General features: G+C 43.1%; 1 protein-coding gene and 1 non-coding gene across 2 annotated transcripts; one reads left to right on the top strand and one right to left on the bottom strand.

Annotated features, from left to right (window-relative positions):
* Nucleotides 1-2,085: 2,085 nt before the first annotated feature.
* LOC123777437 (U6 spliceosomal RNA) lies at nucleotides 2,086-2,192 on the bottom strand. Its single transcript, XR_006775648.1, has one exon. It is a non-coding gene; the product is annotated as a U6 spliceosomal RNA (small nuclear RNA).
* A 4,323-nt stretch (nucleotides 2,193-6,515) lies between these two features.
* ZIM2 (zinc finger imprinted 2) lies at nucleotides 6,516-24,486 on the top strand. Its single transcript, XM_045774010.1, has 5 exons — nucleotides 6,516-6,894; nucleotides 8,760-8,860; nucleotides 11,870-11,996; nucleotides 20,869-20,961; nucleotides 23,513-24,486. The coding sequence occupies exons 1-5, from the start codon at nucleotides 6,516-6,518 to the stop codon at nucleotides 24,484-24,486; spliced, it is 1,674 nt and encodes a 557-aa protein (XP_045629966.1).
* The last annotated feature ends 470 nt before the right edge of the window (nucleotides 24,487-24,956 follow it).

Here is a 24,956-nt window from a genome sequence, read left to right as displayed (position 1 = left end):
TTTGGTGAGAATTTTGGCATCCATGTTCATCAGGGATATTGGTCTGTAATTCTCCTTTTTGGTGGGGTCTTTGTCTAGTTTGGGGATCAAGGTAATCCTGGCCTCATCGAAAGAGTTTGGAAGTTTTCCTTTCATTTCAATTTTTTGAAACTGCTTCAGAAGAATAGGAATTAATTCTTCTTTAAACATTTGGTAGAATTCCCCTGGGAAGCCATCCGGCCGTGGACTCTTGTTTGTTGGGAGATTTTTGATGACTGCTTCAATTTTCTTGCTGGTGATGGGTCTGTTAAGGTTTTCAATTTCTTCCTGTTTCAGTTTTGGTAGTTTATACGGCTCTAGGACTGCATCCATTTCCCCTGGATTGCCTGATTTGTTGGCCTGTAGTTGCTCATAGTATGTTCTTATGATTGTATTTCTTTGGTGTTGGTTGTGATCTCTCCTCTTTTATTTGTGATTTTATTACTTGGGTCCTTTCTCTTTTCTTTTTGATAAGTCTGGCTAGGGGTTTATCAATCTTATTAATTCTTTCAAAGAACCAGCTCCTTGTTTCGTTGATCTTTCTACTGTTTGTTTGGTTTCTAGTTCATTGATTTCTGCTCTGATCTTTATTAATTCTCTTCTCCTGCTGGGTTTAGGCTTTATCTGCCGTTCTTTCTCCGACTTCTTTAGGTGTAAGGTTAGGTTGTGTATTTGAGACCTTTCTTGTTTCTTGAGAAAGGCTTGTGTTGCTATAAACTTCCTTCTCAGGACCACGTTTGCTGCATCCCAAGGATTTTAAACAGTTGTGTTTTCATTTTCATTTGTTTCCATGAATTTTTAAAATTCTTCTTTAATTTCCTGGTTGACCCATTCATTCTTTAGTAGGATGCTCTTTAGCCTCCATGTATTTGAGTTCTTTTCAAATTTCTTCTTGTGATTGAGTTCCAGTTTCAAGGAACTGTGGTCTGAAAATATGCAGGGAATGATCCCAATCTTTTGGTGCCAGTTGAGACCTGATTTGTGACCCAGGATTTGATCAATTCTGGAAAATATTCCATGTGCACTCAGAAGGTGTATTCTGTTGCTTTGGGATGGAATGTTCTGAATATATCTGTGAAATCCATCTGGTCCAGTGTGTCATTCAAAGCCCTTGTTTCCCTGTTGATCTTCAACTTAGATGATCTGTCCATTGTAGTGAGTGGGGTGTTAAAGTTCCCTACTATTATTGTATTATTATTGATATGTTTCTTTAATTTTGTTATTAATTGCCTTATATAACTGGCTGTTCCCATGTTAGGGGCATACATATTCACAATTGTTAGATCTTGTTGGGTAGACCCTTTAATTATGATACAGTGTCCTTCCTCATCTCTTATTATAATCTTTGGTTTAAAATCTAATTTGTCTGATATAAGGATGGCCACCCCAGCTTTCTTTCGATATCCATTAGCATGAGAAGTGGTTTTCCAACCCCTCCCTTTCAATCTGAAGGTGTCTTTGGCTCTAAAATGGGTCTCTTGCTGACAGCCTATCGATGGGTCTTGCTTTTTTATCCAGTCTGACACCCTGTGTCTTTTGATTGGAACATTTAGCCTATTTACATTCAGAGTAACTATTGAATGATATGAATTTAATGCCATTGTATGTCACTGTTGTGACATTGTATGTCATAGTGCCTGTAAAGTCACTGTTTCTATATATTGTCTCTGTTCCTTTCTGGTCTATGTTACTTTTGGGCTCTCTCTTCTCTTAAAGGATCCCTTTTAATATTTCTTGCAGGGCTGGTTTGGTGATCGCAAATTCTTGTAGTTTCTATTTGTCCTGGAAGCTTTTCATCCCTCCTTCTATTTTGAATGACATCCTAGCTAGATAAAGTAGTCTTGGCTGTATATTTTTCTCTTTTAGCACCCTGAATATATGATGCCAGTCCTTCTGGTCTGCCAGGTCTCTGTGGATAGGTCTGCTGCCAGTTTAATGTTTCTTGCAGGTTACGTACCTCTTGTCCTGAGCTCCTTTCAGGAGTTTCTCTTTGTCTCTGAGATTTGCAAGTTTCACTATTATATGTCAGGATGTTGACCTATTTTTATTGATTTTATTGGTTCTCTGAAAAATATGGAACGCTTCATGAATTTGCATTTCATCCTTGCACAGGGGCCATGCTAATCTTCTCTGCATCGTTCCAGTTTTAGTATATGTGCTGCTGAAGTGAGCAATAACCAGTTAAGTTTTGAAAGTTGGGTAGTGTTAAGTCCCAAAGTCCTCTGACTTTTTCTTTCTTTCATTTTTTAAAGAGTTTTAAGATTATTTTATTTGTTTATGAGAGAGAGAGCATGAAGTAGGGAGGGGCAGAAGGAGGAGGAGAAGCAGGGAGCCCGATGTGGGACTTGATCCCAGGATCCTGGGATCATGACCTGAGCTGAAGGCAGATGTTTAACTGACTGAGCCACCCAGGTTCCCCTGTTTTTCTCTTTCAATATTATATTGGCCATTCTGGATCTTTTGCCTCTCATATAAACTTTAGTATCAGTTTCTTGATACCCACAAAGTCAATGAGGTATTTAAAATAATATCAGACTCATCAGTTCCTTGGTTCCTTCAGGCCTGTGCTCCCACATCTGTAGACGTAGCCTGGTCACGACATTCTGGGCCTTCCTGGGAGGCAGGGCTTCCCTCTCTCACCTGAGCACAGCCCCTGGACAGACATGCTCACATAGGGTGGTGGGGATCTAAGATGCAATAGTGTTAACGGAAGACAACTTAGAAATCTCTATCAATGACAACTGCATGGGGCACCTGGCTGGCTCAGTTGGTAGAATATGCGACTCTTGATCTCACGGTTGTAAGTTTGAGCCCCATGTTGGGTGTAGAGATTACTTAAAAACAAACCTTGGGGCGCCTGGGTGGCTCAGTCCATTAAGCATCCAACTCTTGATTTTGGCTCAGGTCATGATCTTGGGGTTGTGAGATCAAACCCCGCATGGGGCTTCGTCCTGGGCATGGACCCCACTTGGGATTCTTTCTCTTCCTCTCCCCCTCCTCTCTCTCTCTCCTCTTAAAAATAAAATAAAATAAAATAAAATAAAATAAAATAAAATAAAATAAAACTAAAAAAGACACATACATGTTTTGCTTTAGCAATTCTGTGTCAGGGGATTTATCTTACCTGTAGATTTACACGCCAGCACAACTGTTGAAGGTCAAGGGTATGCGCTCAACACTGGTTGCAGTGGAAAAGGACTGAAAACAACTCAACTGTCTTGCAGTCAGGAAACTAGTTAAATAAGTGAGATCACAACCATAGAAGATCATCCAAACAGTTGTTCAAAAACTGAGCAAGCTCTCTTTGTACGATATTGAAATCTCTCCAAGATATACTGGTAAGTGAAAGTGAAAAGAAACCAGGGCATGGAAGAGTGTGTAAAGTGTGCCACCTTTTGTCTAAAAATGGGAGGACGTGAGAATACGAATATTTACACAAACCTAAAATTGTCTTATATTTATACAAATATATAATTATGTACAATAGTGAACCTATGTATTATAACAATATACAATTATATATTTCCATTACATATCATATTGCATATGTAAATATTGCATTATATGTAATTTTTATATATTTATAAAAATTGCAATTTTTTATTTTAAAAAATTCATTTATATTGGAGATATATACACATGTATGGGAACATATATGTATAAAATATATATCAATAAAAATCACACATGTATGTATATGCGTGTGTATATTATGTACAGGTGTAGGTATACTATATATGCATATACACGTATACACGCATGAAGAAACTGTAGAAGGACACAAACTAATTGCAGTGGTTACCCTGTGGTTACGGGCATAAAAAATTGGTGGGTGGCGCACACACTGTGGAAGGAAGACTTTTCACTGCAACCTATTTATTTACTTATAAACATGTAAACCATGTATTAACTATTCAAACAGGAGAAAGGCCACCCGGGCACCAGTCCTTTCCTCCCCCCCGCCCCAGCCCTGCCTTGAGCACCCCCAGGGGAACCAGTGAGGAGCGGCCCCGGATTTCCGATGCGCGGGCTCCGGCAGCCCCGCAGAGAGCAAGCGCAGACGCGGCAGGGCGCATGCGCTGCGGCTTCGCCTCTTCGGTGCGAAGCCCGAGCGTGAGCGGTTGTCAGGCAAGGCGCGGGGCGGGCGAGACGAGGCGCGTGGCGGGCGAGGTGAGCGCGCGCGCGTGGGGGCGGGCGTGGGGGCGAGCATGTGAGTGGCACTGGGCATCCCCAGCGAACGTGGTCGGAGGTGACGTGAGGGTGAGGGGCGGGCACACCTGAGAGCGCGAGAAGCCCAGGGCGGCGACGCAGGCCTCCCTGAGGGGCGTCGCCATGGCAGGCCCGAGGCTTTGACGCCTGGCATCCCAGCAGCTGTGCCGGGGGTGGGGATTCAGGGGGCGCCTCCGTATGAGGAGACCACGGGAAGTAGTGGCCCTCGTAGGGAAGGGGCCTGGGTGGGACGTGGGGTCTGCGGAGACCCAGAAGCTGAGGAACACCGGTGCGCGGGAGTGGCCTCTCTCGCTGCGCCCTGATGCGCCTCAGTTTCTCGACCTCCCTTGGCCGTCCTTACCAGGCCTCTGGCCAACGTCCTCCCTGAGCCGCTGGCCTCGGCCCCGCCCCCATGCCAGGCCCCACCCCTCCCGGCCCCAGACTCTCTGACACCCCCAGACCCCACCTCGAGCCTAAGCCCCACCCCTACCTGCTCCAGCGTCGGCCCCAGGCCCCGCCCCTCACACCCCGACCGGCCGTTATCCCAGGTCCCGCCTTGAGCTTAAGCCCTGCCTCCCCCCCAGGGCCCCGCCTCTGTCCCGCCCCTCGTGCTGCTCCGGCCTCTCCTCTCTCGGTCCTCCCCTCTGCCTCAGTTCTGCTCTTGATGTCAGTCTCTCCTCCCTGCCCCGGCCACGCCCCTTATTGCCCAGCCCAGCCCAGCCCCTGCCGTCTGCTCTTCCTCTTTGTCTTGCCCCATTCCCCCTTCAGCTCTGCCCGGCTCTTTGCCTTACCTTGCTCTGCTCCGTTTCTCTTGCCTTGGCTCCACTCTTCCATTTATCCCCTTCAGTCCCTGCTTCCTCCTTCCACCATAACCTCTGTCCACCCAGGATGAAATGAAATGTTTAAATAAAACAGTAATAAAATGTAATTGCATATTTAACTTATTTCTGAATGGAGAGTGATAAATTGCACGTTAAAATATTAAAATTCTACAAAGACTAAAGAGAAGGTGTGGCATGGCTAGAATTTTTTTTTAAGCAAGCAGGACAAGTAATATCCTTCATTTATATATAGTCTTTACCAATCAACAACAGAAGCACCTACTGAAAAGAAGGCGAAGGATAGGTGCAATTTATAAAGGGCCAATAAGTCTGAAAAATGTAGTAAGCTTTATTATTAATTTAGGGAAATACAAAATTTAAGATATATTTTTCATCTGTTTAATTGGCAACAGATTTTGAGGAATGATAATATTCTTGCTGAGCAGACTAGTTACATAATTTGCATGGCCTAATGCAAAATGAAATATCAGTCCCCTTGTTTAAAATATGAAAAATCTCAAGATAGCAACAGCAGAGTATTAAACTAAGCTTGAGGCCCTTCCGAGCATGGAGCCTTGTTTGACTGCACCTGTTGCATGCCCATGAAGCTGGCCCTATTGACTTGCAAGATGGCTAGTAATCTTATATATTGAGATTGGAAAAGGAAACTAGTGGAAGCCTTGTATGAATGTACTATTCTACCATGGTTCTTTCTCCTCTCAAACACTTACTGTTGTCTGATTCTTTTCAATTAGAATGTTCTGGAGGGTGTGTAGTGATAGCTCATTATGGTTTTAATTCCTACTTCTCTGATAACTAATGCAGTTGAGCCCCATTTCATGTCTCTTGGCCATTTCGCTCTGTTTTGTGCAATACCTGCTCAGATCTTTTAACTTTTTTGCTCTTGTTTATCTCCCCTTTTCTTACTGATTTGTAGGCATTCTTTAAATATTTTGCATATGAATCCAGTCCTTTGTAGGATGTATATGTTATTAGGCTCTTTACTTATTCTGTATAATATAAAGTCATTTTTAACTCATTTATTTTTTGAAGTGAAATTCTTCTGTCGTTCATCAAATTAATTCAGTTCGTTGTGTTTGAGGTTCAAGTCTCTTTTCCTTTCAGTGCTGTTTCTGAAATATCTCAAGCCTGTGCCTATGCATTTTCCAGATCTGGGGATAGGGCTGAAGTAGCATCTTATCTGGAGATGTGCAGATTTCTGGGAATGTGTATTTAGGCATTTGTGTGAAGTGAAGTAACTCCTTTTGCTTCAAATCACCTCCACCCCATTGTCCAGTGCTAAGGTGCAGACCATTTGTAAACCTCTCTACGTAACTTCTGCAGGTCCTGGGTTTCTGTATCTTTTTTTCATATGATACAACTCTGCCCACCATCTTCCACAAAGTGTGTTCTGGAGCAGCCTGCCTTTTAGAGTATCTCCATCCTGTGAAGGGCCAAGCTGTAAAGATGCTGCACGTGACAGACGTTTTGGATATCTTGAAGAATCCTCAGCTCTTCTGTCTACGTGATCAAGAAGAGAATCCAGAAACCATCCCCATAAGAAATCCAGGGGCTCTGAAAGTTTCTCATCAAAAGTTTAGGGATTTTCAATATCTTTTAGTGACCGGGCCTCACCAAGTTGTGAGCCAAATCCAGGAGCTCTGCCGGCAATGGCTGCAGCCGGAGACCCACACCAAGGAGCAGATGATGGAGCAACTGGTGCTGGCACAGTTTCTGAACACCCTACCAGAGGAGGTTCGGACCTGGGTGAGGTCAAAAAAGCCTAAAAACAGCAAGGAGGCAGGAACCCTGGTGGCCAGTTTGATCCAAGCATGTGGGGAGAAAGGTGAGAGAGAAAGGAAGCAACTAGCCATTTCCATTTATTGAACATCCTCTGTATGCCTGGCATGCAACAGGAGATGAATAAAAATTTGTCAAATGAATAAATGAAAGAATGAATTTTATAATCCAGTCTAATCTACCTCATTTGAGATGGAAGAAATTTTGGGTTTGGCTTTTGCTTCTAATATTTACTATTTCTCTGAGAGTACCCCTTTTCCCCAGCTTTGTTCCTCACCGCTCCATTTCTTATCTCGCCTAAACTTTAGTATCAACACAAAACAAAATAACACACACAGCCAAAAAAAGGAGGATGTAAAGTGTGGGAGATGCAAGGCCTGGAGGTTTAATCTTGACCAGAATTTGGTCTCTTGGAAACTCAAGTTACTAGATTGGAGCTAAGGGTATTTTAATAATGAAAGAAGAAAGCCATTTATTTCTCATAGTCCTTTGAATAAAAGTGATACTAAACAAAGTATTGTTTAGGGGTATTTTATATAGAGAGGGAGAGAGAGAGAGGGGTAGAGAGAGGCAGGCAAGGGAACAAAAAATATGAATATAAGACCACAGTTACCTCTGAAGAGAGGGCTGGGGGTGGACAGGAAAAAGCAGATGGGTAGATATAAGTTATTGGGAATGTTCTAGATTGGGGGTTGGGTAGTGAATTCACAGGCATTAATTAAACATGTAAATGAATAAATTTAAAGTAAACAGGGCCATGCATGGCTTAATACTGATATGAATTAAGGAGTATGATTAGTCCAATTATGTGCACCTGCATTTCTTAAAAGGATTTTGAAGATAATAGTGAACATGTTGAATACTTTTTTTAAAAAATATATTTTTTAAATTTATTTGATAGTACAAGCAGGGGGAGCAGCAGGCAGAGGGAGAGGGAGAAGCAGGCTCTCCACTGAGCAAGGAGCCTGATGCAGAACTTGATCCCAGGACGCTGGGATTGTGACCTGAGCCAAAGGCAGAAGCTTAACTGACTGAGCCACCCAAGCACCCCATATTGAATACTTTCAATGTACTATATTCTAGGTGTTTTATATATACTAATTTATTTAGTCCTCTTAATAGCTCTTGAAATAGGTGTTACCCTTAATCTATAGATGAAGAGACGGAGGCACATAGAGGTTGAGTAACTTGCCCATGACCCGGCAATTCATCAGGATTCAGGCTGGAGCAGTTGGCTCCAGCATCTGTACTCTAATCGTGGTGTTATACTGCCTCAGGTGGACATACAGGGTATTGTCCCAGAGGTTAAAAACTTGGCCAAAGGCCAGAGCTATTGATGGAGCTGGAATTCAGGGGAAAGAGAACTCCCTGCGTTATGAGAAAGAAACAATAGATGAATAAAGGGTGCACTTGGGAAGAGACTACAGGCAGGGAAGGCCTTCAAGGTTCGGGTTTCTGTAGGGAACATGGTGGCCATCTTCTAAATCAGTGAATGAAAAAGATGTAGGAAAAGCTTTAAGAGGGGCCACATTTTAAAATGCTTGTGTGCTTCATAAGATCCCTTAGAAGTATAAGTATTATTCCCATTTTACAGTTGAGAAACTGAGGTTCCCTGGTGATTGTGAGTGGACGGTGAGGCTGGGAACCACTGATAAAGAAGGAATTTCCACTTTATTTGGAAGGCAGTGGGGAGTCATTGAAGGGTTTAAAGCTGGGAAATGCCCAGAGCTCTTTTTTGGAACTTGCTATACTGAGAGGAGAAAAGATGCCCATGGTTTTTCTCTTATAGGAAGTCCAGGACTGCTGCTGTCTTCTATGGCAGGAAGGGTGGTATGGGGCGGCAAGCCACTCTCTGTCTGTGGGTACTGCCAGACTGGACTCAGTTCCATGGTCATTCCTTCTCTCTTCTAGGTTTCCCTCCTCAGGACTTTGTTCTTGAAGAAGAGAGGAACACCAAAGAACACCAAAAAGACACAGAGATGTCTGATAATCCCTCATCTGCTGGATCCCAGGTGAGTGAAGCTTTCTTCTGATTTGGTTCTCCAATATGGGGATCTCACCTTCCTGATTTCTAGACCTTCCCTATCGAATTATTATTATTATTATTATTATTATTATTATTATTATTTAAAGATTTTATTTATTTATTTGACAGAGAGACAGCCAGCGAGAGAGGGAACACAGGCAGGGGGAGTGGGAGAGGAAGAAGCAGGCTCCCAGCAGAGGAGCCCGATGCGGGGCTCGATCCCAGAACACTAGGATCACGCCCTGAGCCGAAGGCAGACGCTTAACGACTGAGCCACCCAGGCGCCCCTTCCCTATCGAATTAAATCACATTCTCATTTCCTTTAAGTCTTTACATAAATATCACCTAACTGAGCCTTTCCCTGGCTATCCTATTTAAATTTTTTTTCTGACTCGGGGTACCTGGGTGGCTCAGTCTGTTGAGCTACTGCCTCTTAGTTTTGGCTCAGGTCATGATCTCAGGGTCATGGGATTGAGCCCCCCCCTCAGGCTCCGCGCTCAGTGCAGAGTCTGCTTGTCCCTCTCCCTCTGCTCCTCCCCTGCTTATGTGTGCTCTTTCTGTCTCTCTCTCAAATACAATCTTAAAAAATTTTTTTTCTGACTCTTTATATCCCCTTTCCCTGCTTTATTTTTCTCTGTTGGACTTATCACCATCCCACATACTACCTGTTTAACATTTTTCTGCTTTTTCTATCTCTTGAAATAATTGTTGTGTCTGTATTTTAGTATTCCATTTTATGCCTAGTGTTGGCTCCTTCAAAACAACTCTTATGTCGTTTGCACTGTTATGGTCCTTTTTATATGTGAAATAAATGGCAGCTATTATAGGGACACGATACTGTTGTGAGGTTTTACTTTTTTTTTTCAGAAATGTTCTCCTTAATGTTCTTGTTAAATAATTTCTTTAAAGATTTATTTATTTACTTTAGAAGGGGGGGAAGGGCAGAGACAGAGGGAGAGAAAATCCTGAACTGACTCCGTGCTGAGCATGGAGCCTGATTTCTGATTTTAAAACTCCAGTTAATAATATTAAATCTAAATTTTTTGGTGTTGGCAGTTAATATGAATTTTAAATAAAATAATTTTAAAAATCCATAAGAAAAGCCAAATAAACCCCTCTGTAGGAGCTGGGTAGCCAGTATATGACTTCTAGTTTAAATCAATTGTCCATAGATCTGCATAATGTTTTCCTGAAAACACAATATATGATATTGTATATTAATAAAATGTGTATCATATTCTTATGTAGTCTTCTAATACCTAGTTTAAATTCAACCTTAGGGGTACCTGGGTGGCACAGTTGGTTGAGTGTCTGACTCTTGGTTTCTGCTTGGGTCGTGATCTGGGGGTTGTGGGGCTGAGTCCTGTGTTGGGCTCTATGCTCGGTGTGGATTCTGCTTAGGTTTCTCTCTGCCCCTCCCCCACCAGGCACATGTGCACGCACATGCATGTGCACGCTCTCTCTGTCTGTCAAATAAATAAATAAATAAATCTGTAATTAATTAATTGATTGATTCAACCTTCGGTTATCAAGATTGTTATAACTGTAGTTAATTGGTTTGCATTGCTGGAATATTATTCCATGGTATGACTATACTGTAATATATTTATCTCTTCTACTCTAAACAGACATTTGGATTGTTTCCAGGTTTTGGGTGTTATAAACAGCAGTGTTAAGAATATAAGTGTCAGGGGGCCCCTGAGTAGCATAGTCGGTTAAGCGTCTGGCTCTTGATTTCAGCTCAGGTCATGATCTTTGGGTCTTGAGATCAAGCCCCACGTCAGCCTCCACGCTGGATGTGGAGCCTGCTTAAGATTCTCTCTCTCACCCTCTCCCTCTGCCCCTCCCCCTGCTTCATGCATTTGTGCATGTATTCTTTCTCTCTCTCTCTCTTTCTCTCACTGGCTAAAAAAAAAATAGAATGTAAGTGTCTCCAAGTACACATGAGCAAATATACCTAGGAATATAATTTCTGGGTCCAAAGTGGTTTACCAGTTTACATTTTCCCTAGCATCTAATAAGAGGTCTCACGGGTCCACATTCTAGACAACATTTGGTATTGTCAGACTTACTAATTTTTGTCAGTCGAATGAGTATAAATGATACTTTGTCATTTTGATTTGCATTTCTCTGTTTATTAATAAGATTGAATATCTCTTTATAAGCTCTTTGGATTTTACGGATGAGTCACTGAGGCTTAACCTATTCACATTCACAAAGATTGTAAGAACCAGAGCCAGGACTTAAACCTAACTCTCTCTGATTCCTGAGGCTGAGCTATACTACTCAGCTTTTAATTATGCACATTCATTATTTCTTTATAAAGTGGCTTAAAAGGATCTTTTTAAAAAATATTTTATTTATTTATTTATTAGAAAGAGAGGGAGAGAGAGCACAAGTAGGGGGAGCAGCAGGCAGAGGGAGAAGCAGGCTCCCCACTGAGCAAGGAGCTCAATGTGGGACTCGATCCCAGGACCCTAGGATCACAACCTGAGCCGAAGGCAGACGCTTAACTGACTGAGCAACCCAGGGATCCCTTAAAATGATCTTTTGCCTCTAACCCAGATTTGGAGTAATTAGCAGTGGGAACTGTATCAGAAATACTCTCCCTTCTTTCATACAACAAGACAAAGAAAGGTATATGACTAGGTCCCTGTACCCTCTGGATTAGAACACTTGGATTAGAAGCTTTCTGCCAGGGGCACCTGGGTGGCTCAGTCCATCAGGAGTCTGCCTTAGGCTCAGGTCATGATCCCAGGGTCCTAGGATCAAGCCCCAGTCGGGCTCCCTGCTCGGCGAGGAGCCTGCTTCTCCCTCTCCCCTGCTTGTGCTCTCTCATCCTCTCTCTCTCAAATAAATAAATAAAATCTTAAAAAAAAAAAGGAGTTTTCTGCCAGTCTCAATGCTTTATGTTCAGTCCTCTCTCATCAGGCTCCTTCCCCCTCCTTGGAATAATTTCTGGCTTTTGATCATTTGAAGTGTTTTTGGTATTTAGGAGTTGGTGACTTTCAAGGATGTGGTTGTAGACTTCAGTCCAGAGGAATTAACCTACCTTAGTGCTGCTCAGAGGAACCTCTACCGGGAGGTGATGCTGGAGAATTACAGGAACCTGGTCTCCTTAGGTAAGGCTGCCTTCTCCATGGAACTTGGTTTCTGCCCGCTAGGGCAGTGGTTCTCAACTCTTTTCTGTCCTCATATCAGGAAGATCAGTAATAGCGGTTAGCCATGTCAGTGAATCTCAACTCAGATCAAAGACAATTTTTTTTTTTTAAGATTTTATTTATTTATTTGACAGAGACAGCCAGCGAGAGAGGGAACACAAGCAGGGGGAGTGGGAGAGGAAGAAGCAGGCTCCCAGCAGAGGAGCCCGACGCGGGACTCGATCCCGGAACGCCGGGATCACGCCCTGAGCCGAAGGCAGACGCCCCAAAGACTGCGCTACCCAGGCGCCCCAAAGACAATATTTTAATATCAAATTCACTGTTACTCATAATAGAGCTAACATTGAGTACTTAAAATGCGTCAGGCAGTAGTCTAAGCGTTGTACATGTCTTAATTCCTTTAATCCCTACACTAGTCCTGTGAGGGGGAGGTATATTTCTCGTTATTTTTATTATTATTGCCATTTCACAGATGAGGAAACAGAGTCATGGGAAAGTTTAATTATCTAAAACCACACGGCTACGAAGTGGCAGGTTGGGATTTGACCCTAAGCCGTTCAGCTCCAGAATCTACTCCCTTAAATTAAATGGCTGTACTGCCGGATGGGGGTGGGCTTCAGCAGGTCTTGGCACAGTAGAAGTGATGTTTTTTGAATGTGTGAAGAAATTGATGAAAATTTCAGGAGCTCCAAAGGCTTCTACTAGACTTAAAGTTTAAGAGGCAGAGATTGCCAGTCTCTCTTCATATTCAGAGGCAAGGTTGTTTACCTCTCCCCACAAGCTAAACGTTTTTAGTACTAGTGCTAGGATCTTCATTTCAGGTTAAGTTATTTTTTTATTTTTTCTATTCTATTATGTTAGTCACCATACAGTACATCCCTGGTTTCTGATGTAAAGTTCGATGATTCATTAGTTGTGTATAACACCCAGTGCACCATGCAGTACGTGCCCTCCTTACTACCCATCACCAGTCTACCCCATTCCCCCACCCCCTCCCCTCTGAAGCCCTCAGTAGGTTTCTCAGAGTCCATAGTCTCTCATGCTTCATTCCCCCTTCTAATTATCCCCCCTTTCTTTATCCCTTTCCTCCCCTACTGATCTTCCTAGTTCTTATGTTCCATAGATGAGAGAAATCATATGATAATTGTCTTTCTCTGCTTGACTTATTTCACTTAGCATTATCTCCTCCAGTGCCATCCATGTTGCAGCAAATGTTGAGAACTCGTTCTTTCTGATAGCTGAGTAATATTCCATTGTATATATGGACCACAACTTCTTAATCCAGTCATCTGTTGAAGGGCATCTCGGCTCCTTCCACGATTTAGCTATTGTGGACAATGCTGCTATGAACATTGGGGTACATATGGCCCTTCTATTCACTACGTCTGTATCTTTGGGGTAAATACCCAGTAGTGCAATGGCTGGGTCATAGGGTAGCTCAATTTTTAACTTTTGAAGGGACCTCCACACTGTTTTCCAGAGTGGCTGTACCAACTTGCATTCCCACCAACAATGTAGGAGGGATCCCCTTTCTCCACATCCTCTCTAGCAATTGTTGTTTCTTGCCTTGTCAATTTTTGCCGTTCTAACTGGCGTAAGGTGGTATCTTAGTGTGGTTTTGATTTGAATTTCCCTGATGGCTAATATATTTGATCATTTTTTCATGTGTCTGTTAGCCATTTGTATGTCATCATTGGAAAAGTGTCTGTTCATATCTTCTGCCCATTTTATGATTTGTTTATTTGTTTCTTGCATATTGAGTTTGAGAAGTTCTTTGTAGATCTTGGATACCAGTCTTTTATCTGTAGTGTCATTTGCAAATATATTCTCCCATTCCGTGGGCTGCCTCTTAGTTTTTTTGACTGTTTCCTTGGCTGTGCAGAAGCTTTTTATCTTGATGAAGTCCCACAAGTTCATTTATCTTTTGTTTCTCTTGCCTTTGGAGATGTGTCATGAAAAAGGTTGCTTTGGCCAATGTCGTAGGGGTTGCTGCCTATGTTCTCCTCTAGGATTTTGATGGATTCCTGTCTCACATCGAGGTCTTTCATCCATTTGGAGTTTATCTTTGTGTATGGTGTGAGAGAGTGGTCAAGTTTCATTCTTTTGCATGGAGCTGTCCAATTTTCCCAGCACCACTTATTGAAGAGACTGTCTTTTTTCCACTGGATGTTTTTTCCTGCTTTATCAAAGATTAGTTGCCCAAAGAGCCGAGGGTCCATTTCTGGGTTCTCTTTCTGTACCATTGGTCTATGTGTCTGTTTTTGTGCCAGTACCATGCTGTCTTTGTGATCACAGCTTTGTAGTACAGCTCGAAATCCGCATTGTGATGCCCCCCGCTTTGTTTTTCCTTTTCAACAGTTCCTTGGCGATTCGGGGCCTTTTCTGGTTCCATACAAATTTAGGGACTATTTGTTCCAATTCTTTGAAAAATGTCATCAGTATTTTGGTCGGGAGAGCATTGAAAGTGTAGATTGCTCTGGGTAGCATGGACATTTTAACTATGTTAATTCTTCTGATCCATGAGCATGGAATATTTTTCCATCTTTTTGTGTCTTCCACAATGTCTTTCAAGAGTGATTTATAGTTTCTAGAATATAGGTCCTTTACGTCTCTGGTTAAGTTAATTCCAAGGTAACGTATGGTTTTTGGTGCTATTGTAAATGGGATGGATTCCCTAATTTCTCTTTCTTCAGTCTCATTATTCGTGTATAGAAATGCAACTGATTTCTGGGCATTGATTTTGTATCCCGCCACATTACTGAATTGCTCTATAACTTCTTATAGTTTGGGAGTGGATTCTTTTGGGTTTTCCATATAGAGTATCATGTCATCTTCAAAGAAAGACATTTTGACTTCTTCTTTGCTGATTTGGATACCTTTTATCCCTTTTTGTTGTCTGATTGCTGTTGCAAGGACTTCTAGTACTATGTTGAATAATAGTGGCGAGAGTGGGCATCCTTGTCGTGTTCCTGACCTTAACGGAAAGGCTTCCAGCTTTTCCCCATTGAGAATGATATTTGCCGTAGGCTTTTCATAGATGGTTTTTATGAGATTGAGGAATGTACCCTCTATCCCTACACTCTGAAAGGTTTTAATCAGGAAAGGATGCTGTATTTTGTCAAATGCTTTTTCTGCATCTATTGAGAGAATCATATGATTTTTGGCTTTTTCCTTCTGGATAAAATCTAAGATACTGATAGATTTGCGAATGTTGAACCACCCTTGCATCCCAGGGATGAATCCCACTTGGTCATGATGGATAATCCTTTTAATGTACTGTTGGATTCTATTAGCCAGGATCTTGTTGAGGATTTTGGCATCCATATTCATTAGGGAAATCGGTCTGTAATTCTCCTTTTTGATGGGGTCTTTGCCTGGTTTGGGGTCAAGGTAATATTGGCCTCATAGAATGAGTTTGGTAGCTTTCCTTCTGTTTCTATTTTTTGAAATAGCTTTAGGAGAGTAGGTATTATTTCTTCTTTGAATGTTTGGTAGAATTCCCCAGGAAAACCATCTGGGCCTGGAGTTTTGTTTTTTGGAGGGTTGTTTATCACTGACTCAATCTCTTCATAAGTAATTGGCCTGTTTAAAAAATCAATTTCTTCCTGTTTCACTCTTGGTAGTTTATAGGTTTCCAGGAAGGCCTCCATCTCTTCCAGATTGCTTAACGTATTGGCCTGAAGCTGTTGATAAAAGTTTCTAATAATCCTTCCAATTTCATCGGTGTTGGTTGTGACCTCTCCTTTTTCATTCATAATTTTATTAATTTGGGTCCTTTCTCTATTCTTTTGGATAAGTCTTGCCAGTGGTCTGTCAATTTTATTAATTCTCTCAAAGAACAAGCTTCTAGTTCTGTTGATCTGCTCTACTGTACTCCTGGTTTCTAATTCATTGATTTCTGCTCTAATCTTGGTCAGCTGCTTCCTCGTGTGTGGATTAGGCCTGTCCCTCTGTTGCTGTTCCAGCTTCTTGAGGTGAGAATATAAAAACTGCATTTTAGATTTTTCTATTCTTTTGAGTGAGGCTTGGATGGCTATGTATTTCCCCCTTAGGACTGCCTTTGCAGTATCCCATAGGTTTTGGACCATTGTGTTTTCATTCTCATTGGTCTCCATAAATTGTTTAAATTGATTTTTTATTTCCTGGTTTATCGAATCATTCCTGAGCAGGATGGTTCTTAGTCTTCAAGTGTTTGAGTTTCTTCCAAGTTTTTCCTTGTGGGTGAGTTCCACTTTCAAAGCATTGTGGTCTGAGAATATGCAGGGAATAATTTCAGTCTTTTGGTATCGGTTGAGACCTGTTTTGTGTCCCGGAACATGGTCTATTCTTGAGAATGTTCCATGGGCATTAGAAGAGAATGAGTATTCTTTGGTTCTGTGGTGTAGTGTTCTATATATATCTATGAGGTCCATCTGGTCTAGTATGGCATTCAAAGCTCTTGTTTCTTTGTTGGTTTTCTGCTCCGGTGCTCTGTCTATTGCTGATAGTGGAGTGTTGAGGTCCCCTACTACTAACGTATTTTTATCTATATGTCTCTTTATTCTGGTTAAGAGTTGGCTTGTGTATATTGCTGCTCCCCTTTTGGGGGCATATATATTTATAATTGTAATATCCACTTGTTGGATACATCCTTTAAGAATAATATAGTGCCCTTCTGTGTCTCTAACTATAGTCTTTAGTTTAAAATCCAATCTGTCTGATATGAGAATTGCTACCCCAGCTTTCTTTTGAGGTCCATTGGCGTGAAAGATGGTATTCCATCCCTTTACTTTCAGTCTGGATGTATCTTTAGGTTCAAAATGAGTCTCTTGTAGACAGCAAATGGATGGGTCATGTCTTTTTATCCACTCTGCAACCCTGTGGCGTTTATGGGAGCATTTAGGCCATTTACATTGAGACTGAATATTGAGAGATATAATTTTAATGATGCCATGTTGCCAGTAAAGTCTTTGTTTCTATAGATTGTGACTTTCTGTTCTGTATCACTCTTGGGGCCTTTTTACTTTTATAGAACCCCCCTTAATATCTCCTGTAGGGCTGGTTTCGTGGTTATGAAATTGGTCAATGACTGGCGATTCTGGAAGGTCTTTATTTCTCCATCAATTCTGAATGACAACCTTGCTGGATAAAGGATCCTTGGCTGCATGTTTTTCTCTGAAAGAGCTTTAAAAATGCCCCCAACCCTTTCTCTCATTCCAGGTCTGCGTATACAGGTCTGACATAATTCTGATACCTTTGCCTTGGTGCGTGAGAAATTTCGTTGCCCTGGCCGCTTTCAATACTGTATCCTTGGATCTAATATTTGTGAAATGCACTATGACGTGACGTGGCACAGGTTTGTTGTGGTTGAGCTTGGGAGGGGTCCTCTCTGCCTCTGGGACACGAATGTTTGTTTCCCTTGCTAGATTAGGGAAGTTTTCAGGTACAATTTGTTCAACTATCTCTTCTAGACCTCTGTTTTTCTCCACTCCCTCGGGGATGCCGATGATTCTGACATTGGAACGTTTCATTGAGTCAGTAATCTCCCGTAACCTACATTCCTGAGCATGGATTTTTATGAGTCCAGATTCTATTTTACCTTTTTCTTCTACTAACCCATCCTCCAATTTGCTGATACGAATTGATAAGAATGCTGATACGTTCTTCTGCCTCATTTACTCTGGCCGTCAGAGCCTCTAGTTTTGACTGCATTTGACTCTTAGAATTTTTAATTTCTGCCAGATTCGCTCTCATTTCCGCCCTTAGAGATTCTATATTCTCATTAACATTTTCGTTAATACTTTTTTCAAGTCTACACATCATCTTGACCATTGTTACTCTGAATTCCATTTCTGATAATTTGGTTATATCCATATCCATCAGTTCTGTGGCAGAGACCACAGACTCATTGTCCTTTCTTTGCTGGGGGGGGGGATTTCTCCTTCTCGTCATTCTGATGTGGAGAGGTTGCGGGGTTGTCCAGAGCCCAAATTATTGACCGGGACCCAGGCCATGTGCCCTTGTTTTATAGGGATCTTAGGGATGTGGGCTTCTTGATTTTTCAGCCTGCCTTCTGGGGGAGGGGCCTGCCGCACTGATACTCAGGCAACCCTGTTTGGGTAGAGTCTCCGTGTCCCCTGCGAGGGGGGATGGGGATGGGCACACTGTGAGCCGGTGTTTCCAGGCTTTTGTTCTCTGGCGGCTTTCCCTGGTGGTTTGCTGTGCCTCTTCTGAGAGTCAGAGCAGCAGTGGCTGAATCTCAGCCTCTGTCTCAGAACAGAGGGATCGCAGACGGTTCTCCAGTGATGTTCTGGCCACTTTAACTCTGTTTCTGTTGGTGCTGCTCAACCCTGCAGCGTCCCGGGATGTGCGCCCCATACCCGGCCTCCCAGCCCTCACTTCCAGGGCCGGCGCGTCTCTGTCCTTTGTATTTCTAACACCGCCAGCCGCCAGCCACCCCGTGCGCTCCTGGAGCTCCTGGTCTCATTCTGGTTCCAGTGAGCACACCGGAGCTCCGTTTCAGTCTGGTGGCGCGCGTTCCCCGGCTCACGGTCTCAGTCTGTTCTCTCGCGGGTGCTGGTCCGCAAGTCCGCCTGCTCCCCCGTGTAGGTGGCCGCCTGAATGCGGTGGCTCCCTCCCCCTTCCGTTTATCTTCCAGTATCTGTGCTCGGTTTCATGGCACCCCGCTTTGTACCTCAATACTCAGCGCTGGAGATGTTCATTTGTAGAGATCCAGATGTATCTTCCTGCATCTCAGGCTGATTCCATGGATGTTCAGGCTGGTCTGGTACCTATCCAACTCGACTCAGGGGACTGGCTGAAAAAGGGTTCCCCTACTCCTCCACCATCTTAACTCCCTCCCTAGGATCTTCATTTCAGTGGCTTTTTGGGGGGCCTGAGGTCTCCTGAAACATACCATCAAACCAAACACCATTCCAGTGTCAGTAAGCTGGTGCTCTTGTCCTTGTGAAGTCAGAGACCTGTGTGAGGAGATTGGAGTGCCTTACCTCAAACCAGGCACAAGAGTGTATAATGTGAGGGGAACTTGGGTGGTACAGTCGGTTAAGGGTCCGACTCTTGGTTTTGGCTCAGGTCATGATCTCAGGGTCCTGGGATCAAGTCCCACATCGGGCTCTGTGCTCAGCACGGAGTCCGCTTGAGATTCTCTGTCCTTCTCCCTCTGCCTCTCCCGCTCATGCGTGTGCACTCTCTTGCTCTCTCTCAAATAAATAAGTATTAAAAAGAAGAGTGTGTAATTTGAACTGAGACTTCTGTTGGTCACAAGGAAGGCAAAAAAGAGTGCCTTTTCCTGTATAACTCTTCTCTCAGTTACCACATTTATGACTTAAAATAGAGGGAATAAGTCAGTTTTACCTTTTTAGCCCTTGTGCAGTAACCTGGAGGCATTTCTGTAGTCTTGTGAGGCCTTGGCTTCTTGTATCATTGAAGGTTTTGGGTTAATAGAGATCTTACATATCACCCAGGACATTGTCTTCCCAAACGTGGAATGAGTACAGTGGATTACAGAGAAGGTTATTTTAGGTAGTACCTCTTGTTGGCCTCCCATTTTAGTGAAGAGAGAGCAGACCTCAGGCCCTGAGCCTTAGGCGACCAGAACTAGGTAGCACTCCATAACATTAATTTCGGTTGGGTCTATTGCTGTATTATATTCAGGGCTCTTTTCCTTTTTTGCAAATGACTGTGGTTTCTATTTCTAAGGTTGATATAAAGCTTCCATTTTAATAAGTGCTTTTAAGTTAAAAAGAGAGATGATCCAAAGAAGAGTATTAAATGCTAAATATTACTATAAGTGGCACATAGATAGGGCCAGAATGTGAAGGTCGTTAATAAGTTTGTCAGTGAAATTGTCAGTATGGCAGGTTCTGGAATAGGCATTGGTGTTACAAAATTGATGAGGATTCCTGTGTTTGTGGATGTTACTAAGTCTAGTGGGTGAGACAGACAATAAATAAGGAAATAATGAGGTAGAGTCTTAGTTCGTTTGGTCTGTTATAATAATATCACAGAATGGGTGACTTTAAACAATAGACATTTATTTCTCATAGTTCTGGAGTCTGGAAGTCCAAGCTCAGGGTGCCAGCATAGTCAGGTGAGGGCTCTCTTCTAGGTCATAGGCTTCCTGTTGTCTCCTCACTGGGTGGAAAGGGCTAGGGAATCTCTCTTAAGCCTTTTTTTTTTTTATAAGGGCACTAATCCCATTCATGAGGGCTCCACCCTCATGACCTAAGCCTACCTCTCAAAGGCCCCACCTTCTAATAACACCAGCGTGGGCATTAGGATTTCAACATATGAATTTGGGGGGGTATACAAACATTCAGACCATGGCAGGTGGCCTGCAAATGACTGAAGTTTGGGAAACAAAGAACTGGGGAAGAGGGAAAGGAGCATTTTAAGACAACGGGAATGAAGGTATCAGGAGGAAAAGAACTTTTTGAGCAGCAATGACATCAGATCCCGCAAGCTGACGTAGAGAGCCCAGCTCACTGTCCTTAAGCCGCCTTTCAGTTTTTACTCCAGAGCAGGGTTTTTCAACCTTGGCACAGTTGACATTTGGGCCAGATCATGCCTTGCTGTGGAGGAATGTCCTGGGCATTGCAGGATGTTTAGCGACCTGGCCTCTGTGTACCAGATATCAGTAGCTTTCCTTCCTCTCCCTGAACTTGTGACAACCAAAAATGTCTCCATTTGGGCCAAATTCATTAGAAACAGTCTTCACTTTTCTTTTGTGTGAATTTGCATCTTCCTTATTATCTCTGAGTCTTTAGAGCCTAGGCTGGGAGTCGCTGTGGGTGCACGGTAGAACCCCCAAGTTATGAGTCTCCTTCTTCAACAGGGTACCAGTTCTCTAAACCTGACATTATCTCACAGCTGGAAGAGGAAGAGTCACGTGTGATGGAGGAAGACAGTAATGCAGAGATATGTCAAGGTGAGTAGTGAGGGGGAAGCCCATGGAGACTGGAATTATGGGAAGACAACCCCCCCATCAGTCAGATGGGGGCTGGGAGCTGTTGGTCAGGGACCATCCCTCAAAGTCCTCTCAGGCCAGGGAGAGAGAGGTGGTAGGTGCTTGTAGGTGCTCTCATCTCAGGGCTTCACCACTTAGTGTGCACTTAGTTCTTTCATCTGCTCGTCCTGCAGTCGAGTGACACTCTTACCTAGTGCTAGGGAGGCCCGTTTCCCTTTTCTCTAGTGTTTCAACCCCTGTACTTATTCGTGACTTTCCCCTTGCAGCTAGAAAGCCTAGGTCTTTCCTCTTTAACTGAGACAAGAAAAAACCTTGGCGTGATAACACTCTTCTTTCCACTTGACTTGCATTTTCCCTCATGGCAGCTCTTCAGACTTGTTGACACCCAAAGGCTCTCTTTCCCTTCCCTCTTTAACCACCACAATCTGGTTTCCATCCCCCTACCTCTGCCAACACACACACACACACACACACACACACACTCTCTCTCTCTCTCTCTCTCTCTCACTGTATCTCTGTCCATCTTTTCCTCTCCCTCTCTCACACTGTGTTCTACAGCCCCCAAAAGGTCCCTAACAACATCCTTATGGCTTAAAGACAAGAACCTTCTAGATTTAACCTTCTCTAAACTCTATGGCTACAAAATGATAACATTTGCCATCTTCATGAAATCCTCTCCTCTGAATTGGGTCACTATGTGTATCAGCCAGGATCATGGCTGCCCTTCAGCTCCTGTTAACAGAAAACCACACCCAAACTGGTATAAGCCATAAGGGGATTGTATTAGCTTACAATACTGCTCACCTGGGCTTCAGGGATGGCTGGATTTAGGGGCTCAGTGATGTTATCAAGGGCCTACTTTCATTTTTTTTTCACTCTGCCAACAAATCCTAGGTGTGCTTTCTTGTTCTAGTCTGGGGGTGGGGGCTGGAAAGAGACAGTGCTCGTGAGCGCAAGCGAGCAGGTGTGTCCAAGAAGCATTCTCAAGAGCGAGGATGCTTCTTCATTAGAAGCTCTTGCCATGCCTCTCCTCAGTTTTCAGTGTTCCATTTGGGTCATATCCCATTCCTGAACCAGTAGCTGTGCCCAGTCTAGTGCTAATCAATACAGCTTTCCCTGCCTTTTCCTGTGTAGGCAGAGAAGTAGATGTCCAAACAAAGTTCAAGGCCCTGCCAAGGGGACTCCTCTATCTGCCTCTGTGTTGCCTTCAACATCTTCTTTACATTCACTCTTTGACTCATTCAGTCATTCCACAGATATTTATTGAGCCTTTGTGGTGGGCCAGCCCTGTTTTAGGTTCTGTGGCTACAGTAATGAACAAGTCAGACAAAGTCCCTTTCTTTATAGTCCTTGCATTTTAATGGGGATGATAGTTGATACACAGACAAATGATGCAGTCTGAGTGTAAAGCAGACAGTGACAAATGGGAGGCTACTTAAGACAGGTAGTCAGATGGAGGAGTAGCCACATAGAACTCTTGAGGAAGAGTGTTGCAGGCAAGGGGAATAGTAAATACAGAGTCCTCAAGTTTGGAACGAGCTTAGGTGTTCCAGAAAAAGGAAGAAAAGCAATACGGTCTGAGTAAAGTGGAGGGGGGTAGGAGATAACGTTGAGAAGATAGACATAGGCCAGCTCACATAGGAATATGTTAAAGAATGTGGATTTCATTTCTAGTGAGAGGTGAAAAAGGTATTAGAGGGTCTGCACCAGGGAATGAGGTAGTATTATTGACTCCTTAGAACTGTACTGTCTGATGTGGCAGCCACTAGACACACATAGTTGAATTTACATTAATTAAAATTGCATAAATTTAAACTCAGTCACACCAGTGACATTTCAAGTGTTCATTACCTACATGTGGCTAGTGCTCTATATCAGACAGCAAAAACAGACCTCATTTACTGCATTACAGGGCATTCCACTGGGCAGCACTGTTCTAGAAGGATCCCTCTGGCTGTTCTATGGAAAGTGGGCTTTAGGAAGACCAGCAGAGAAACCAGTTGGGAGCCTGCTATTGTAGGCTAAAGCTGATGGAAGATGGTGCTGTGATTGTAGAGTACAGGTTTGAGGTGTTCTCTGTGAGGATAACGGGCAGAACAGCTGTCTCTTAGTCTTCCATGCTTGAGTCTTCTCTTCAAAGACCATTTCCTAAAAGATCTAATCCATTGTGGTGGGTCCAGTTATCCCTTTCCTGATGATTTCCTAATCTGCATTCTGGCTCTACTGTTTTCATCCGTACTTTGCTCACCCAACCTGCTATCTGCCAGGACGAGACTATTGTGTTCATCCTTGTCTCTTGTCAGTTTCTTTCCCACACAGAGAGTTGTCTTTGTAAAGCACAAACTTTTGACCAGTACTACTCTCAAAAGAAAATCCAAACTTTTAGCAAAGCGTTTAAATCCCTCCCAATCTGCATAAGATCTGTTCTGTTATTTTTGGTCCCTTTCTTATGTTTCTACTATAATGATGTGTCTCTGAGGAAAGAATAGAGGAACTTTTACATTTCTTTTAGATGGGGAGAAAAGACCTAAAACCAAAGATCTGACTCCAGAGCAAAGCCTGCCTATGGAAGAGTCACCCTTGGGGGCAGGAATGGAGGATCGGATGGTAGGTAACTTCTGCAGTGTCTGTGTAAGAGAGTCTTCTCCCGATGATCCATCAGATTTGTACCAGGTCAACCAGCAGAAACCTTCGAGTTCCGTAACAATGAGTGAGCCCAAGACCCGCGCTCAAGAAAGAAGCCAAGACAGTGATGATTTTGAGAGAAGGTCAGATCTTACTAAACAATCAGAAGGGTCTCCGGGAAAGGATTCCCGGGAATGTGCTATTCCTGGAATTTGCACCAGTCCCCAGCCGGTGGGTGATGAGCCTTTCCTCCAAGAGAACAGATGTGGATTTTGCGAAAGAACTTTTATTACCCAGACAGCTCGTGAGAGACATGAGCAGATCCATACCGGGAAGAAACCCTTTGAATGTAAACGATGTGGAGAAGCCTTCTACCTCATGCCACACCTCACCAGACACCAGAGGACTCATTCCAGTGAGAAGTCCTTTGGATGCAATGAAGGTGGAAAGTCTTTGATTCAGCATGCAAATATCTGTGGCCGTGTAAGAATTCATAGTCAGGAAGACTACTATGAATGTTTCCAGTGTGGCAGAGCCTTTATCCAGGATGTGCATCTTTTTCAACATCTCAAAGCCCATGAGGCAGCAAAACCCCTCCCACCTGGGTTGCCCCGCGTTAAGACGCATTTAATTCGCTATCAGCGGAAACATGACTATGTTGGAGAGAGAGCCTATCAGTGTTGTGACTGTGGCAAAGCCTTCAGTCGGAGTTCACATCTCATTCAACACTATCGAATTCATGCTCAAGAGAGGCCTTACCAGTGTCAGCTGTGCGGGAAGTGTTTCAGCCGACCGTCATACCTCACTCAACATTATCAACTCCATTCTCAAGAGAAACCTGATGAGTGCAATTATTACTGAAAACCTCCAGTCAGAGAACATTCTCAACATCTTTGGCTCCATCCTGGAGAGAGACTGAGTGCTCTGAATGTGAGAAGACCCTCCCCCAGCCCTCATAACTTAATAACTTGAAAACTCTTCATGATGTGATAAACGAAAATGGTGAATGGTTGCAAGGGTATAAAACAATCTTTTTGCAAAAGAAGAGTCAGCACGTGTCAGTAAGTCAGGTGAAAATTCTTACAAAGAATATTTTTGTTACATAGGAAAGAAGTTAATAGATTTTGCCTTTCTTTGGTGGTGCTCATGGAATGGAAAACCTTCATTTTGACACCCTGACAAAAAAATTGTGACTGGCAGTTGTGCTCCAGACAGGCAATCTGTTCCCAAGTTTTTCTAGAAGTGTTTACATACAGTATCTTCACCACATGGGATGTGTCAATACAGAGCATGGTAGAAAGATTTTTAAGGTGTGCTTATATTGATTCATC

Source organism: Ursus americanus, chromosome 21 (assembly GCF_024610735.1).
Source record: "Ursus americanus isolate L20-20 chromosome 21, mUrsAme1.1.p, whole genome shotgun sequence".
Lineage (NCBI taxonomy): Eukaryota > Metazoa > Chordata > Mammalia > Carnivora > Ursidae > Ursus > Ursus americanus.
The sequence above is the reverse complement of the archived record's forward strand: the minus strand, read 5'-3'. Positions and strand labels throughout refer to the sequence as shown.